The sequence below is a fragment of the Aspergillus clavatus genome, genomic scaffold, assembly GCF_000002715.2.
Source record: "Aspergillus clavatus NRRL 1 1099423829806 genomic scaffold, whole genome shotgun sequence".
Classification (NCBI taxonomy): domain Eukaryota; kingdom Fungi; phylum Ascomycota; class Eurotiomycetes; order Eurotiales; family Aspergillaceae; genus Aspergillus; species Aspergillus clavatus.
Genome location: NW_001517093.1, coordinates 139,117 through 157,121, shown reverse-complemented (window position 1 = coordinate 157,121; position 18,005 = coordinate 139,117). Strand labels below are relative to the sequence as shown.

The 18,005-nt window shown below is 51.8% G+C and overlaps 5 protein-coding genes across 5 annotated transcripts, besides 16 other annotated features; 1 reads left to right on the top strand and 4 right to left on the bottom strand.

Moving 5' to 3' along the window:
* Positions 1-270: 270 nt before the first annotated feature.
* On the bottom strand, positions 271-2,106 carry ACLA_079780 (serine hydroxymethyltransferase; the record flags this gene model as incomplete). The annotated part of the gene is made up of 4 exons (XM_001267719.1): positions 271-1,415; positions 1,484-1,715; positions 1,774-1,830; positions 1,909-2,106. The coding sequence occupies 4 exons, from the start codon at positions 2,104-2,106 to the stop codon at positions 271-273; spliced, it is 1,632 nt and encodes a 543-aa protein (XP_001267720.1).
* Positions 2,107-3,692: 1,586 nt separating this feature from the next.
* Positions 3,693-3,721: a microsatellite.
* Positions 3,722-3,937: 216 nt separating this feature from the next.
* Positions 3,938-3,962: a microsatellite.
* Positions 3,963-4,037: 75 nt separating this feature from the next.
* On the top strand, positions 4,038-4,753 carry ACLA_079770 (putative GPI anchored protein; the record flags this gene model as incomplete). The annotated part of the gene is made up of 3 exons (XM_001267718.1): positions 4,038-4,196; positions 4,283-4,368; positions 4,474-4,753. 3 exons carry the CDS (start codon positions 4,038-4,040, stop codon positions 4,751-4,753), a joined length of 525 nt encoding a protein of 174 aa, XP_001267719.1.
* A 7-nt stretch (positions 4,754-4,760) lies between these two features.
* Positions 4,761-4,799: a microsatellite.
* A 445-nt stretch (positions 4,800-5,244) lies between these two features.
* Positions 5,245-5,288: a microsatellite.
* Positions 5,289-5,295: 7 nt separating this feature from the next.
* On the bottom strand, positions 5,296-7,553 carry ACLA_079760 (putative acyl-CoA synthetase; the record flags this gene model as incomplete). The annotated part of the gene is made up of 3 exons (XM_001267717.1): positions 5,296-6,674; positions 6,729-7,124; positions 7,178-7,553. 3 exons carry the CDS (start codon positions 7,551-7,553, stop codon positions 5,296-5,298), a joined length of 2,151 nt encoding a protein of 716 aa, XP_001267718.1.
* Positions 7,554-7,560: 7 nt separating this feature from the next.
* Positions 7,561-7,589: a microsatellite.
* Positions 7,562-7,589: a microsatellite.
* Positions 7,590-8,055: 466 nt separating this feature from the next.
* Positions 8,056-8,103: a microsatellite.
* Positions 8,057-8,094: a microsatellite.
* A 393-nt stretch (positions 8,104-8,496) lies between the features above and the next one.
* Positions 8,497-8,544: a microsatellite.
* Positions 8,545-9,350: 806 nt separating this feature from the next.
* Positions 9,351-10,178, bottom strand: rasB (Ras small monomeric GTPase RasB; the record flags this gene model as incomplete). Its single annotated transcript, XM_001267716.1, has 2 exons — positions 9,351-10,004; positions 10,101-10,178. The coding sequence occupies 2 exons, from the start codon at positions 10,176-10,178 to the stop codon at positions 9,351-9,353; spliced, it is 732 nt and encodes a 243-aa protein (XP_001267717.1).
* A 463-nt stretch (positions 10,179-10,641) lies between these two features.
* Positions 10,642-10,694: a microsatellite.
* A 724-nt stretch (positions 10,695-11,418) lies between these two features.
* Positions 11,419-11,454: a microsatellite.
* Positions 11,424-11,454: a microsatellite.
* Positions 11,455-11,724: 270 nt separating this feature from the next.
* Positions 11,725-11,749: a microsatellite.
* Positions 11,726-11,749: a microsatellite.
* Positions 11,750-13,962: 2,213 nt separating this feature from the next.
* Positions 13,963-13,991: a microsatellite.
* Positions 13,992-14,734: 743 nt separating this feature from the next.
* Positions 14,735-15,532, bottom strand: ACLA_079740 (haloacid dehalogenase, type II; the record flags this gene model as incomplete). Its single annotated transcript, XM_001267715.1, has 1 exon — positions 14,735-15,532. The coding sequence occupies one exon, from the start codon at positions 15,530-15,532 to the stop codon at positions 14,735-14,737; it is 798 nt and encodes a 265-aa protein (XP_001267716.1).
* Positions 15,533-17,994: 2,462 nt separating this feature from the next.
* Positions 17,995-18,005: part of a microsatellite that runs on past the window's edge.

Sequence of the window (18,005 nt, the reverse complement as noted above, 5' to 3'; positions counted from 1 at the left end):
TGTGTGTTGTTTCTTAAATATTAGCAGGACGAACCCTTGTAGCACAAATGGCCCAATATGGAGAAGATATGCCGGCCTATCGGATACTACGATAAAGAAACCTAAGCACAGAGTACTTATTTTGATAGACTATCTGAGAACTCTCAATTGGCTAATCTACTCGATGTGTTGAACATTTGTACAGACATAGATACATCGTAGACACAGGCCGGGTGTAGAAAAAAAACAAAAAAACAAAATAAAATCAAAATTTCATAACAATCATGACGGTCACTTTTCCTCATCCCAGGGAAGGCTAAAGGTTCCCACCCAGTCTTCCACCTCCTGGCGTAGGAGCACAATCTCGGAAATTTCCTCGCCCTCGCCGACGTAGTCCAGGAAGGCCTTGACGGTGTTGGGGTTCTTGACCCCCTTGGCCGTGGCACTCTCCTTGGCCGCCTTGTCCAGCTTCTGGGTGATGATCACGGCCCGGTCCACGATGTCGGCCACCCGGCGGAAGTCCTCGGGCTGGAAGCCGCGGGTGGTCATGGCAGGGGTGCCGATGCGCAGACCGCCGGGCTTCAGCGCGGACCTGTCGCCGGGAACGGTATTCTTGTTGCTGGCCACGCCGCACAGCTCCAGCACGCGCTCCACCCGGGCTCCGTCCACGCCCCGGTTCTTCAGGTCCACCAGGACGAGGTGGTTGTCCGTACCGCCGGAGACGATGTTGTAGCCGAGACCGCCATTGTTGATGGGCCCACCGAGCCGGTCGGCCAGCGCCTGGGCGTTGGCCAGCACGGTCTCCTGGTAGGCCTTGAACTCGGGCGTCTGCGCCTGCTTCAAGGCGACGGACAAGGCGGTGATGGTGTGGTTGTGCGGGCCGCCCTGGTGTCCGGGGAAGACGGAGGCATTGATGGGGTTCTCGAGATCATACATCTCCTTGTTGCCCTTCTTGTCCGTCCGGCGGAGACCCTTGCGGTAGAAGATCATGGCGCCCCGAGGGCCGCGCAGCGACTTGTGAGTGGTGGTGGTGACGATGTCGGAGTGGGGGAAGGGCGAGGGGACGACACCGGCGGCGACCAGACCCGAGATGTGGGCCATGTCATTTAAGAGGTATGCGCCGGCGGCATCGGCAATCTGGCGCATGCGGGGGTAATCGATCAGACGGCTGTAGGCCGAGGTCCCGGCGATGATGAGCTTCGGGCGGTAGAGGAGAGCCAACTTCTCGGCACCATCGTAATCGATGAGACCGGTGGACTCGTCCAGACGATAGGGTAGGGTCTCGAAGTACTTGGAGATGAAGGAGATCTTCTTGGTGGGGGTTTGGTAGCCGTGCGACAGGTGACCCCCATGGGGCAGGTCCAAGCCCATCAGACGGTCGTGGGTGTTGAGGATGGCGGAGATGGCGTAGAGGTTGGCGGGCGATCCGGACAGTGCTGTGTGCATCGGGGGGTCAGTCAATTCGCGTCTCGGGGCTTTGCTTTTGGCAGCAGAAGAGACGCACGCTGCACGTTGACACCCCATTCCTCGGGGCTGAGTCTGAAGGTCTCCAAGGCACGCTGCTGGCACAGTCTCTCGGACTCATCGATGAACTCGTTTCCTCCATAGTATCGGGCACCGGGGTATCCTTCCGAGTACTTGTTCTGCATCACACTTCCGAGCGCATCGAGGACGGCTTGCGATGTGAAGTTCTCGGAGGGGATGAGGTTGATGAAGTGCTTTTGACGTTTTTTCTCCTGCGCCGATGTGAGCGTGGGGATCGTCAGGGGGGTGGACGGTCAGAAAATGGCAAACCTTCTGCAGGATGTTGTAGACGGTGGGGTCCTCCTCCTCGAGGGATGCGGAGAGCAACTACGATGCGGTCAGTCCGGTCACTCGATCAATCGTGAGCCACTGCCATTGGATCCAAGACACGAGGGGGGTTCGCACATGTTGCTGGCTCTCCCGGCTCGAGTGCGACACACTGCGCCATTGCAGAGAGTTGCTGCACACAGCAGGTGTGGAAGTCTGAAGAAGCTGGCCTGGACGGCGGGAGAAAGTGGTGATGGTGGTGGTGGTGATAGCTCTGGAGTTTCCGGACCTCGGGAGCAGGCGCGAGACCTGGGGTCCGCACCGACTGAGAGACATATTTTTTTTTTTTTTGTTTTTTAACGATTGGTGTTGGTCAGTCGTTCGCAAGTGAAAGACACAAAAAGCGAAGAAGTCTACCCAGAGAAACCGGAGCAATAATATAATACCTACTGGCCGTCTGTTATCTTGCTTGTCGGACAACGGTGGTTCATGATACGGACGACTCCGTTGCCCGCGGGAAGCTGTCTACCGCTAGTCCGGTTTGGGACATGTTTGCTCCGATTGGCTGTAGCTCCGGAGAATACATATTCCGGAACGGCCCCTCGCTTCGGCCGGTTTTTTTTCTTTTCTCTCCGCGTTTGCGCGCACCACGTTTCTTCTTTTCTCTTTCTTTCTCTTCATCACACAACTAAATCCAAGATGAAGAGATGGCGTTCTATCTGTGTCAGTTCTCGTGGACGGGACGGCTTCCGGCTGTCTTTTCCACGGGCGCTGCTGATATGTCCCGCGCCCACTCACCATCCATAAGGGGCCAGGAACCGTCTGATTGGAACGTGTGTGAGTTCGATGGCGTTGGACGAGATCATGGACCATGAGTAGGATGGGGTATCTATTAGGTGATGGGTGGAGTGAACGATGCTTGGCTTAGCAAATATCGATCTTTGCAGTTAGTATCTCTATATTCTATCTAGATGGACTATGAAGATGGAGTACTCCGTAGTAGAGAAGATCTGGGTATCCAGAGGTCCTTCAGTCGGGAGTCACACCAATATTACAATATCTACATCATCAACTGTCTGAGTGAGTCGTGCAGTGCCAAGATCGAAGTTCAGTCAGGGGATCGCCTTAGAAAAGAATCACTGCCATTGAAGTGATCGTGGCGGTCAACAAGGCTGGAAGACTGGGACCTTACTTCCCCAAGAGGTCTGCAAGGATGCATTTGGAGATATCCTCCTCACTCTCAACTCCTGGAGGTTGACTGAGTGCCGAATTGTAGTTAACCCCTGTCCATCTGACCAGAGGCGAGAGAGACATTTCTAACTATTTCTGTCATGGGCTGGACTGGGACTTGGAGACTCGGCAAAGTCAAGAAACAGGAGACATCCAAGTATGATCTCTAGGGTAGATCACTAGATATACTACTCATACTACTCCATGCTATACTCGACTCAGCAATGATGATGGGCAGAAGGACGGCCGAGAATACTTTCCATCGTTCATCTGAGTAGTTGAGTAGTTCATCGACGGCAACAACGACAAGAAGAAGAAGAAGAACAAGTCTCGACTGTGACCTCTTGAACCACGATGTGTCGATGCCAGCTCAGGCACGGATCGATCCTTTAATTTCAGGGGGAGAAAGCAACGTGGAGATTAGTGCGTGGGTATATCTCTGTCGGGGAGTATGATAGTATGAGAGTATGACAGGATCAATCTGATCGACAGCAATCAGCCGTACCAACACGCACTTTCCCAACCGCCCACGCCACTAGTCCGTCAGCTAACCCTTAGCCTGTCCACTAGCCGTGTCAAAAAGTGAAAAGCCCCTTGTCCTACTCCTGACTCCTGGGACCTTTATCGACTTACGGAGTACTTACTACTGCTGTTGGTTTCGCTGGAGATTGGACGAGATTCGTGGTTCATAAATCAGAATAATCAGAATAATCAGAATAATAATAGTCAGAATAGTCAGATCATGTTTAATTAGTTGAGTTTAATTAAATTACTCTGAATACTTCATCTCTCTTTTTCCCCTTCTTCTCTCTTTTCTTTCTTTCTCTCTTTCTCTCTCTCTCTCCTTCTCTTCCATCATCTACTCCATACACTCACTCTCTCTCTACCACAAACCCCCGGTGTTCATACCGAGTACATTCTTTTTTGTCTTTCCCCCCTGCAAAACCTGCAAAACCTGCAAATCCCCCCCCCCCCCCCCCGGATTTACTACCAACCCAGTCCACTCTTTCTTTTCCCCAACCAAACCGAAAGTCATCATGCGTTTCTTCGCTGCCGTTCTCACCACCCTCGCCGTGCGCGCCCTCGCCGCCAACGCCCCCGACGCCAAAAACGAGGACTACTCCACCGTCGTGGTCACCGACTACGCCACGTTCTGTCCCGAGGCCACCTCCGGGGCTCTGCCTGCCAGCACCGGTGTATGAAATCCTCAGAAATGGAATTGTGTGAATTGTTGGCGGATCAACTAACACTAGAAAAAAAAAAAATTGGGGGAATAATTTAGCTCCCCTCCATCACCGTCTCCAACGGCATCACCTACTCCATCTCCCGCCCCCTGATCACCTCCACCGTCACCCGCTGCAACAAGTGGTAAGCAATCCCATCCATGTTGTATTTTATTTTTATCGATATGTGTGCTTCGTATATGGTTTCAGTCCTCAGGTTTACTAAAACGAAAAAAAAAAAAAAAAATAGCCCCAGCTCCACCCCCACCGCCATTCACACCCCCTCGACCAGCTCCATCGTCGTCGTCCCAACCTCCCACCCTCTCATCCCCTCCGCTCCCGCCCCCGTCCCCCCCTCCGCGCCTGCTTCCTCCGTCCCCGTCCCCGTCCCCTCCGGCGCCTCCCCCGACACCAAGTCCACAACCACTGGCCCCTCCGTTGCCCTCTCCACCGGTGGTGCGTCGCGCGCGGCCGCCGGTGCCGGCGCCGGGTTGGCCGGTGTGTTTGCGCTCGTTGCGTATTTGCTGTGAGCGAGCGGGAGCGGAGCGGAATGGAATGGAGTGGAGTGGAGTGGAGGAGTGTTAATCTGATGATATGATTTTGGGGGGGGGAATCGAATGAGTTGAATTTTTGGATGGATGGGGAGGAAGGTGGATGTTATTTTTTTTTATTTTATTTATTTGAAAGATCGAGAGGAAGGGAGGGGGGTTCTGTTCTGAGTTGAATTTGTCGGATATATACCTTTTTTACTTTCTTGTTCTTCTTCGTCTTCTAGTAACTTGTATACAGGGGGTTGAGTGGTTCCCATCTTTTGATTTTTCTTTTTCCCCTTTTCCCGGTGGATTGGGGAATGGATGGAACTGAGAACTGCGTTTTGGTTGTTTTGTTTCTGATTCTACTTACCTCGCGAGCCTTTTGCTTGTTCTCTCTTACATGATGATCGGATTTGAATATTTAAGAACTTGCTGTTTTTTGGCTCAATTGTGCCAATTGTGCCAATCGCGTATTTCCAACGAGGACCGATGCACCAGGGACGATGCACCAGGGACGATACACCAGGGACGAGCTACAGCTACAGCTTCGCCTTATGGCTGAAAATGAAATATTCCCTCACCCGCGCCCGCGCCACCTCCACCACCTCCGCATCCTCCACCGTCGGCGGAATGCTTACCGTCCCAGCAAACTCCCCCCGCACCCCCTGCTCCACCAGCTCCCGCAGCACCCGCCGCAGCGTCTTGCCGCTGCGTGTCTTGGGAATCATCCCCCGTCCCTGGATCATGCCCCCCAGCGACGCGATCGCCCCAATCTGCTCCCGCACCGCTGCGTTGACCGCCGCGAAGAGCTCCGCGCTGGGGCGCGCCGGTAGCGCCCCGGTTCCGTCCCGCGGCTGGATGAACGCGAACGGGAGGTGGCCCTTGAGCGGGTCGGGGATGCCCACCACGCTGGCCTCGCCGATGTCCGGGTGCGAGAGGATAGCCTGTTCAATGGCGCCTGTTATAGCAATTGTGAATAACATTCTCAACCCATGCGCGAGGGAAAGGGGAGGGGTGGGGGTGTTACCCGTGCTGAACCGGTGCGCCGCCACGTTGATGATATCGTCCGACCGCGACATAATATGCACATATCCCTCATCGTCCACCATCCCCGCATCGCCCGTATCCATCCACTGCCCGTGAAACCGCTTCAGGTACCCCTTGTAGAACCGCTCATCGTCGTTGAACAGGCTCGTAAACGCCGTCGGCCCCAGCGGCATCGCCATCACTATGTTCCCCATCGTCCCGCGCGGGACTTCCTTTCCGTCATCGTCGACGATGCGCACGTCGAACCCTGGCATGGGTAGACCGGCGGACCCGGGGCGGACGCGGAGGGGCGCGGGGTTCGTATGCTGACCGTCCTGCTGCGGCTGCTGCTGCACCAACCCGGCCACACTGCGCAGCGCCAGCCCCGAAATTGGAGACCCGGACTCCGACGACCACCAGTTATCCACCACCATGGCGCCCGGCGCCGCATGCTGCGTCAACAACTTCTGATATGCCTGCACAATGCTGGGCTCGCTCCTCTCGCCCGCGAGAAACAGGGCCTTGAAATGCTTCAGCCCGCCGCGCCGCGCGACCTGCAGGAAAAATTGATCATCCGGGTCGTCCTTGCGGATCGCCCGCATGGCCGTCGGCGCTGTGAAGAGCACCTTCGCCCGGTGCTGCTCGACGATGCGCCAGAAGGTGCCCGCGTCCGGCGTCCCCACGGGCTTGCCTTCGAAGAGCACTGTCGTCGCGCCGACGAGCAGCGGCCCGTACAGTATATAGGAGTGGCCTACGACCCAGCCAATGTCCGAGGCGCAGAACATGACGTCGCCGGGGCCGTGGATGTCGAAGAGATACTTGATGGAGAGATGGAGGCCCACGGCGTGGCCGCCGGCTTCTCGATACACTCCCTTCGGTAAACCGGTTGTGCCTGAGGTATTTTTGTCAGCAGCTACCGACCTCTGTATCCCATCTGAGGACATACCGCTGGTATAGATGATATACAAGCCATCTGTACTCTTGACCGGCACCGGGCCGGCCCTCACCCCGCGCATACGCGCACTCTTGACCAACCGCTGCCAGTTGCGCTGCCCGCTTACCTTGTCCGGGTTATCCCAGCGCAGCTGCTCGCGCTGCCAGATCAGCGTCTTGAACGGCTTGAAGCTGCTCGCCGCAATGGCCCCCTCGACCAGCGGCCGGTACGCCACGGGGCCCTTGGACCCTTCAATGCCACACGACGCCGTCATGACGACCCGCGGCCGCGCCGCCTCTATCCGCTGCGCCAGCGACTTGGCCGCGAAACCCCCAAAAACAGCCGAGTGGATGGCTCCAAGGCGGGTGATGGCCAGCGCGGCGATGAGCGCCGCGGGGATCATCGGCACTTGCCAGTCATCACTATCACATTCCAGGATTGTGGACACAGGGCGTACATACTGTAGATAATCACCACATCCCCCTTCCGCACCCCTTCCTCCCTCAACACCCCCGCCAACACCTCCACTTCATCCAACAGCCGCCGATACGTATACGTCTCCTGCACACCTGTCACCGCTGAATCCCAGATGATCGCGGCGTGGTCGCCCCGCCCCGCCGCCACGTGCCGGTCGACGCAGTTGTACGTGGTGGAGATCTCGCCGTCCGGGAACCAGGCCCAGTGCTCGTGGGTGACGCCGGACGGGAGGGTCTTGGGCTGCCGAACCAGGGCGCGCGAGGGTGGCTTATGCCAGTGCAGCTGGGCGGTATGGTGAGACCAGAAGGATTCTGGGTCTTGAAGGGAATGTGCGTGGACGAGGTGTTGGGGGTGGGACATCTTCTTTTGTGTGTGTGTGTGTGTGTGTGTGTGTGTATATACATATATATATGATAAACAAACCACTGGGGAATTTAAGGACAAGACGAAGACAGCAAGGGCCCCCTTCAAATTTAACCCTCTGAAATGAGAGAGAACAAAAAATGATTTGTCACAGCCTGCGAGGCCCGACAGCTTTAGCTGCACTGTCAGTGACAGGGAGGGGATTCGGCGCCTCGGTCAGGGACAGCGCAAAAGAGGAGGTATCAAGTGGATGACGGGAGAAAGGAAGGAAGCAAAGCAAAGCAGACTAGTTCGACTTGGTATCCCACTTTGTCTATCCTTGACTGGCAGCTGCAGGTAGACTAGACGGACGTCCAATAGTCTAGTAGCGGAAGTATATGTCTGTTCTGGTGCTGCATGCGGCGATCGCCAATAAGTAGGCAGGAAGCCATCTGCGCTGCTCATGATTTGAGACCACTCATTCACCGAGGATGGATCAATCTGCATGCGATGCGTGGTAGGATGGATGAATGGATGATGAATGGATGATGAATGGATGGACGATGGAGGAGAGACAAATGGACGCAGCCGAGGATGACTGACAGCTTTCCCCGCACGGAACGATTTCCGGGGTGTCTCACTTGTATTTGTTGTAGTTACAAAGTTAGTTAGTAGAAGCGGGCAAGAGTACAGTAAATACCAGGTCTAATAATATCAGGACAACTGACAACTCACTTAGAGCAATGGACGTCGAAACATATGAGGTTGCAACTATCAGGTTATCCGCTTCCGTCGCTTGCCACCTCGGCCTCAAGTGACCGAGTCAGATGATCCCAGTCCTTCCTTCAGCTTCCTTCGGATTCAAATAGAGTCAACAGTAACGGTAGTATAGTCTTGTCAAGTCTATCTAAGTGGTCAATGCACTTTTGGTCTTTAAATTCGCACGCAATGCATCACAAGTAACAACAACAACAACAGTAGTAGCAACAGCAACAGCAGCAACAACAACTCAAAGCTCAGCCGTAGGGTATCATATCGGAAATGCCTGCTAAACGGTCGACTGCTTCATCGAAAACAACCATGCGTCTTCTCTCGTCTGCGTCTTCGTCTTCGTCGCCCTCTCGACAAGCCATCAGCCATCTCCCTCACGCGGTATCGCCTCCCACCGGTCTGTGCTTCCATCCAACAACCATCTTTCTCCACAATCACATCCCTCCCCCCAGCCACATGAAGCAGCACCGGGACACAAACACTGGGTGTGTGAGGCGAGTTCCACCCCGAGGCCGGAGAACAAACAGCAGAGGGCCGAAAATATGCTATTATCCGAAGGGGAAAAAAAAAGTTGAGAAAAGAGTCTATAATTCCCCCGGCTGCTTTGTGTTCCAGCCTCTGGTTCTGCAGCGAACTCGAACAGAACACCATCGCGTTGATCCATGTAAGCAGGGAGATTGCATCAAGCATCTCCCGAAACAGCCGTATCATTTGCATCCACCTGGAGACGAAAAGACAAAGAAAAAAGAGGAAAAAGCCCAAGAAGACGAGAGAGCCTGAAGGTGAATAGAAGAAAAAAAAAAAAAAAAGGAAAAACGATGACGGGTATGATTGGCGGTCTGGAGCCCAGAGACCAGTAGAGGCTTCATGCGGCCAATATAAACAATAGAATGGGATGGTCATGGAGCAGGCTCACATGGCATTTCGGTAAGGGGGAAAATAAAGTTGAAAAAGTGAAAATATTAGAAGTGGAAAAAGAAAATGAGAAAAAAAATTGGGTTGGGGAGGGTGAGATGAGGATGCGACGATGAACGCGAAAATCCTTCAAAGAATCACGCACTTGAGGCCGCCGCGGTGTCGGGGACGATCGGTTCGAAGATTTCTGGGATACTCGGGGCCCGCATCGCGATCGCGCATGGCTCCCAACCCTGTCGGTCGGCGATCCTGGGCTCGTCCACCTTGCTGTTGTTGTCGCTGCTCTCGGAGTAAGCGGACGACATCGTAAAAGGCTTTCTCGACGTTGATGCAATTCTTGGCGGACGCCTCCACAAATTGACAGCCCAAATCCTTCGCCAGGGCCTGTCCTTCCTGCGCCGAGACCGCGCGCTCCACAGCTTTGTCGCTCTTGTTGCCGACCAACATCACAGGAACAGGCAGAGGTGGGCCCGAGGGGGCGTTGATAGGCGATCCCAGATAGCTGGCTCCCGACGGTGACCCGGAGTGGGCTGATTCCTTGACCATCTTGATCTGGTTGTAGAATTTGTGTATCCGCGAGAATGAGCCGCGCGATGTGATACTGTAGACAAGAACGAAACCTTCGCCGTCACGAATCCATTGATCTCGCAAGGCCGTGTACTCCTCCTGGCCCGCGGTGTCCAGAACTTCCAGCATACAGGACTGGTGGTCGATGACCACCTGCTTCCGATACGAATCTTCGATGGTGGGATCGTATGTTTCGACGAAATGATTTAAACAAAGCTGTTACCGAGCAGGGAAGAAAGAGACCCCCAGAAATTCAGTCACAAAGGTTCATCACTGGGAGAAAGCAGACAGAGGTCAGAGGTCAAAGCTAACCTGAATTGTGAGCGCGGTTTTTCCGACACCACCATCTCCCAACACCACCAACTTGTACAACGTCATTTTTCCGGTCATGGCGCCAGTGATATCGCACCCGTAGGTAGCGATTCAATCAAAGAGTAAGGTGGTCGAATTGTTGAAGAGCAGCGATTTGAACGGGAGCCAGATAGCACACACGCAAAAAAAAAAAGAAAGAGAGAGACAGAAGAGATAAGAAAAGGTGGAAGAAGAAGGGGGAGGAAGCGAGAAAGAGAGAGAGAGAGAGAGAGAGAGGAGGGGGGCGAAGAAAGAAAGCTATGAATGCTCCACGGTGGGCACGGACGCGGATAACGGAGTGTTGCGAAACTGGGGACCCAGCGAAAAAGAAGTTAGTTCCGTTAGCATCTGACTAGGATTTAGGAGCGGCTATTATTTCTGGTCAATGTTAGTGCGGTTGATTATTAGCCACCGGAAGAACCGTCGTGGCTTGAGGCCAGCACGCACCACCGAGAGAGAGGAGGAGAAGGAGAGGGAAGAGGAAGAGACGGATGGGAAGGAAGAGAGAGAGAGAGAGAGAGAGAGAGAGAGAGAGAGAGAGAGAGAGAGACAGAGGAATTAGAAATCACATACATACCTCGTTGATAGCGAATCAAAAAAAAAGATAGAAATTGACGTCCAGTTCGCTGAATTGGAGGAGAAGGAAAAAAGGTACCTAGACTCGAACGGGAAGAACAACCAACGACTGCCGAAGTTGAGTGGTTCAATTGAATCCTGAAGGTTTCCGGGCGACCAAACATCCACCTGCAGTAATCCTCGCCAGCGTCACAACAGAAAAGGTCAAAAGGATCAAGAAACGGAGGCTTGCCAGGGTTTCCGATAAGTGACACAGCGCTGGTTTTGGCTTGTTCGATTCGATGAATTTCCCTCTTCTCTCTTTGCTCTTTTTTCGCCTGCTTGCTCGCTTCTTTTCCCTTCCCTTTTCCTCTTTCGCCTCAGACTGTTTCCGCCACGCTGAAGTGGATTCCAATCGAGGAATCACACGGACCGATTGAACTGGGATCGCAGGGGTTCCCGGATCTTGGTAAATCCTTGTTTTCGTTTGATATCGATATATAAATATAGAATCTATATATCTATATCTATAGATATATAGTATATCTCGATCGATGGACCCTTCTCTTGGGAGAGGGGGAGGGGGAGAGGAATGCTGGTTAAGGGATTCAGAAATAAAGGCTTGGCCAGCAAGAAGATGAAAGATGAAGATGAAGGAAGAGAGATGACTCTGGAACGGACTCCGAAGGTGATGGATAGAAGGATAGATAGGTGGGTAGGTAATAGATAGAGAGGAGAGAGAGAGAGAGAGAGAGAGAGATGGATAGATACAGGAGAGGATTGAAGGGGAGGAAGAAAAGATTATAGCACCAGCACCAGCAACAGCAGTAATAAACTAGTCTATAACTACCAACTCACAGAAGCGAAGAGGGGGGAAAGAAAGGGAAAAAAGGACCGAGTGTTAAGTACTGTAAATTAAAGTCAAGGCCGAACTACCAAGATGAGGTAGTTATCGACTATAGTAGTCTATAAGGACGCCCCATGTAATAGATTATTAGACTGATTCGACTGAACATTATGTACTTTTTGGTCTCTCTCTCTCTCTCTCTCTCTCTTCTATAGTATCTACAGAGTAGTCGCTCTCAAGGTAGTCCAGCTATGTTTTATGTACCCACCACAGCTTCGGTTTCGATCGAATCCTTGACAGTCAGTTATACCTTTTCAATGTATGTATGGACAGAGTCCATAAATCGTAGACAGAGACCTCCAACGGACAATTGCTTACAGGATACCCTTGAGATCCAATCTTTCTCTCTCTCTCTCTCACATCTTCCCCTCACTCCTCTCTTTTCCCTTTCCCTCTTACCTTATACATATCTACTGGAAAAGTCTCCCTCCCTGTCTGTTTCAGACCTCGTCTCGGATCTTCAACACCCCAATTCCCACTTTTCGCGCTCAAGTGCTGAAGAGGGTTTCGGGTACACACCAAGTGGGCGCACGGAAGCACTAACCCTGGACTCCCCACATCAAGAGAGCTGTAGCCTGTAGCCCCGTAAAGGACTAGAGCTCCATCATGAGTGCAGGTCCTCTGCTGAATCTGGATGGTAGACCCCAAGGAGAGATTCGTTTGTAGATAGATAGATAGATCGTCAAAGGAAATGAATCACTACGGTACCTACTATCACGCTATCTATACCCTGATAGGCCAATGGCCAACCATCGAGAAAAGGATATCAAAGCAAGTCAACAGTTGGTTTCTTCTAGTCTCTTATAGAGTAGGTACGAAGTACTCTCTCCTGCTCTAGCCTCGACTTGCAAAAAGATAAAAATATAAAAAAATAAAAATAAAAGAACTTTCTCCCCTAGTCCCGGTCTAGTCTGCAAGTTCCTACGGGGAAGGATATCGAAGATTCCGCGAGCCTTCCTCCCCCCCCTAGCTTCTCAGTTCTCACTAAAATCCCGTCTTCCAAAGGCTTGGGTTTTCGTTTCGCGTGGTCTGGCCCCGGAATGGCAGAAAGTTACAGGATGACAGTGACAGTGACAGAACTTCCCGTACCTAACTATCTACTCTCTCTCTCTCGGTCTATGAGTATGGAAGGTAGATAGTCAGTTGGCTAGACGGAGATCGATGCGGCTTCTTTGACTTTCGCCTATCGAACTTTCTGGGAGATTGGAAAGTGGGAGTTTGAGGTTAGAGTAGTCCTGCTGTCGATACTCGATACTTCGTAGCACAGATGAGTATAGACAAGGCAAGAAGGGAGCGATATGGGGGTGGTCAGCACCGATTCGAGTCATCTCCAACTCCTACGGAGTAGTACTTCTTTTACAGGACCGACGGGTGTTTACTGTTTACTGTTTACTGCTTAGCTGTACACATTATTACTTATGACACAGGTCAAGGTGATTTGGCTCCACAGTCCATTGGGGATGCAATTTAAGGGGGAGGGGCAATTGATCATCCCCTACGGGCTGCGACGGTTGAGAGAAAAAGAAAAAAAAAAAAAAGCTTGTTCTGAAGTTGCTGATGACTTGTGTAAATAGATAGGTACTGAAAGTCTGAAAGGTGCAGATATAGAGCTGATGGGAATAAAATAGACTTCTGCTCGCTGGCCAGCAGGGCTTCAGCTGCAGGGAATATGGGTGCATACCGCGTCGACCGTTACAGCGACACTACCGGATAGATAGATAGACTCTTTGTCAAAGCTTTAAGCACTTGTCTAACCCCTGCCTTATTTCCATTTCCCACGTGGTGGAGGCACGGTACTACTGTAGTGGCCGAGACTGTGCATTGAATTACTTGACTATGGATTCTAGTCTAAATAATCAATTGCGACAATTGGAGAGTGGATATGATTCATATGCTAGTGCTCTTGCCGATCTGTTGGATATATAGATGGATATTATTATAGAATTAGACAGTGAGGTCAGATACTACTTATCTTGCATTTTCTAGCCCAGCGAATGATCACCCGAGTCCCGGGAGACCGCGGAGTAGGTACATAGCCAAGTTCTGTTGTATAGATTCTCGTAGTTCCACTCCCGGATCCTCAACCGAGTCCTACATACTGCAAGTCTACCTCCGTAGCTACTAGCTAGTCTTTGGTAAATTTTGGCACACTTGCAGAGAAACAATGAGATCATCCCATCCATGCTCCATCAGCAATCCCGCGTTCCACGGTTCACAGTTCGGATGGTGGGAAAAATATTGCCTGTTTCCCTGCCGCTTTAGTCCATAGTGTGAACTCTGACAGGGGGGTATTCTCCAGTCTAGGCTCTAGATTTTAGACGTGCCAGATTAGGCCATTTCAGTGGCACCCCGGGTATACTTGAAGAAGAAGAAGAGGAAGAAGAAGAAGATTCTGTACTGTATGGGCCCATACTTGATGCCCTGGGTATGACTACTACGATCACCTCGATTGAATCAGCGAAGTATCTAGGTAATATCTATGGATGCTTTGTGGAGAGTAGTACCTGCCTTACGGTAGGTATACCAGAGCACTGGCTCCAGAATTTATTTTGGATTTTTATTTTGACAGCGGACCCGATCCACCGTTTGTCTTACTGTCATTTCATATCAGCCGGCACCTAGACCGTGTCTGCGCCCTACTATTTCGTAATACTAGTACTAGTATACCTTGCCGTCCTGTCGATCTGTTGGCCTGGTGGTCGGATGTTGGCCGATGGATCGAGGTATTATGTACAGAGTATGCTATATGATGTGTAATCCAGTGGTGGATGGTACATGAACATCTCATCTGCCTCGTTGCAGAGGCTCGTTTGCACTTCCTTTTCTTTCAAGTGTATCATGCTGATGGAGTGAATTGGGAGAGCAGTCCCGTGCAAGGTATGAGTATAGAGGACTGGGCACCGAGACAAAATTTGATGACTTAATGCAGTGGACGTCTCTCTTGTCTGTCAAGGTCATATTGTGTCGCTGCAGAGAGTCGGTACCAGTCTTAATGTTAATGGTGAACACACCCCTAAGCTTAAGCTTACTCTATACGCCTTATCGACTGCTGTAGGCTGTAACTCAGAGTAACTCAGAGTATATGGATAATAAGAACACAGATCAGCAAGTTGCATAGAAGGATTAACTACAGTTACACATCACCCTCAATCGCAATGCCCAACCGCCGCGCAACCTCCACAAACCCATCCCCCCCGGCAACCCAGATATCCACATACCCCTCCCTCCGCTCCTGCTCAATATCCAGATCCTCCTCCTCCTCCGGCCGCTCAACATACACCGTACGCATCCCACACGCCTTAGCCGCCTTCAGATCCTCTAGATGCGCCGCGACCATCGCACACTCCCCGGGCCGCAGCCCGAACCGCTCCGCCGCCCCGTGGTACACCTCCGGCGCGGGCTTGTATGTGCCAAAGTGCTCCGCGCTCAGGATGTGCGTGAAGGGCAGCGCGCCGTACCGCTGCAGGCCCTCCAGCAGGGCGATGTTGCCGTTGGAGAGGGTGCAGGTGCGGAACTTGCGGTTGAGCAGGTCTAGCCCGCGCACGGCGTCCGGCCACGGCTGGAGCCGGTGCCAGCTGAGCGATAGGTCTTGGGTTTCTGCGGCCGTGAAGAGGTCGGTCAGGTGGTGGGTGTGTAGGAGGTGGATGAGGGCGCGGTGGTGGTGTTCGTCGACGGAGATGAAGGGCTGTGAGGTGGTGTCGGCGGTCGAGGTGAAGTGTTGGTATGACCGGCGCCAGGCCTCGGCGAGGGCGAGCCAGTCGGTAGGTGTCATGTTGGAGGCTTTGGCGCGGAGGTCGTCGGGGAGATGTCTGTCTGGGTCCTGGAGGGCGTGTTGGGCGGCGTCATGGAGAGCGTTGGTCACGCAGGTGCGCCATTCGACGACGGTGCCGAAGACGTCGAAGAAGAGGACCTGGAGGGCGGGTTGGGTCATTGGGATATTTGGATGTGTGCGAGTGGTTTCAATAGTTTCGCAAAGCGGGTTCTATCGACGATGGTAGAAACACTTGCTCATACATGAGTTGCATGGCCTGGGCTGTCAATCCACTCGGCTCCAATCTCCTGTCGGTTGTTGGTGAGTCAGTCTGTGAGGGGTTGAAGATACCCCGCAAAGGCGTCATTTCATTCATCCGAGAAGATCAACAGTCAGCATAGCTTTGGTTCTTCGGTTGTTCGGGATCAAGTCTGCAGACAAGCGTCGACACCCGAGGCAATGGAAACACATTCATCCTTGGCGAGCTTGCTCAACGTAAAAGTCAAGCCGGATGAGGCACGACATGCAGCACAACCCTGCGCATGGTCAATGCATGCACGATGGGCTCTAACAGATCTATCACGTCGCACGATAAGGGTCGCAGCACCCAGGCGATTGATCAGTCCAAGCCTCCAAGGTGATGGAGAAGGAGGGGAACTGTTATTTATGGGTTGAGTTATTGAAGTCTGGATCAATTATTGGCTGCCTGGTGCATGGACGACAGCTGCAGTGTGATCTCAACGGTCACACCGAAGACATGTCCACAACTATGCATACATCTTCTGTATCTTTGGTCCCGCAATCTAACGGTCGAATTTATGGTGGGAAAGCGAATGGAGGACCAGATGGGAGTGCATCTTGGTGATAAGTGACGCTATTCCAGAGCCACAAACTCTCTGCGACCAGCGTCGGTGGGATACTAATTGCATAGCCACGAGCAATACAATTTTACAATCTACGTGATAACAAAACAATATCATTCTTTGGTTCTCACCCTCAGCCTGTTTCTTGATCAAACAGCCGAAATTATTATCACGGGTCGCGACCAAAGTACGGAATATCTACGCTCTACAGAGTACACCGTCGTTAACCCCTGAAAGTGACCTTTAGATTGCAGTGGAGTCACCACCAACGCCAGTTGCAACTAAGCAGCTTAGTTGGCTTAGTTGGTTTTAGTGACCATCGAACTCCTATGATCCCGTCACGATGTTCTTTTTTTTTTATCATTATTAATTATTCCTCCAACCGTAATGGTACTTTGGTCTCTGGGTGCATAGCATAGGTTATGTGTGACACGTGCAAAAGACAGATAGATACCTTCGCAACACCCTGTCCTCTCGTTACTCTGTACAGCTTGCGAATGCGAATGTACAGAGTACTAATGTCTCGAATTCCAGATGCCGGATATCTAACTGTGTCTGTCAAGATATCCGATCATGGCAGAAAAAGGGGCAACCAGACTAAGACTCCGGAGGACCGACTCCATCCCATCAAGTTTAGGTTGGTTACCCTGGAGGCTTAGACTATATTGTAGCCACTATTGACTATTCATTTCGGATGATTTTCTTTGTCTATCAATCACCACAGCCAATCCCAGACTGGACAAGCTCCCCATCTTCATTTCCGAAGCCGCGGTGCCTGCAATCCGTAGTGGATTGGATTGGGTGGATAGGACATGCGGCCCGTTGGGGTTTGTACTTGGACTCTCCCAGCCCAGGAACCTCCCGCATGTTCCTTTTGTTTTTGAGTGGATGGCGGTATGGTCATTCCTCAGTGCTCTTGCATACACAGTACACCATTGACCACACCCCCGGTTATTATGATCTCTTTAGAAATGTCTGCAAAGCGCGACTACCCTGCAGTAGTCTGCAGTAGTCCACATACTCATCATTGCAGTGATGCAGGGATGCAGTCAAGTATAAAAAAGAACCGATCGTCATGAACCAATCGAATCCCCCTATCACACGCGACAACCGATTGGAAATTCATCGCTACTACTGACTGCTAGGATACCCCCAAGGCACTAAAGCTCGTGTCTCGAGTCTCGACCTACCACATGGTCAAAGTCCAGCAAACACCCTCCATCCTGAGACACGGACCACAGAAGGTCATTCTGCCCATGCCGATCACTTGCGAAGAGGCGCTGGGTTCAAGCACGACTAGTTTGGAACGATAGGATATCGTCCATCGTATGATTCCGTGTCGATCAGGTTCAGCGCGCTATCATTTCGTTGTCGAGGGTGAGGGAATCCAGCGTCAGTGATTCAGACTGTAGAGAGGAGAGTGTCAGTGATTGCTTAGTATCTTAGTATCTCTGGATGGTCTTCTCCTAAGACTTCCATGACTCTTTTTTTTCGAATTGTGGTGAAGCAGTAGTAAGTAGATGGTGGATACTAGATAGTCAACGAACACGCGGGAGCTCGTTGATTCTTCCTAGCTAAGGAACTATCTAATTAATATTATTATTAGTACGGAGTAGTAGTATTCTGACTGGTAAACAACAATGGATTCCTCTCTCCTCTCCTTTTCCTTTTTTTTTTTTTTGCTTCTGTTGTTGGACCTCTCTGATTATTAGTCGAGTGACTGTGTTAGTATTACAAGGCTGAATGTATTCTTCTTCTCTGTTTCATATTGACTCTTTGCTTTTTCTCCC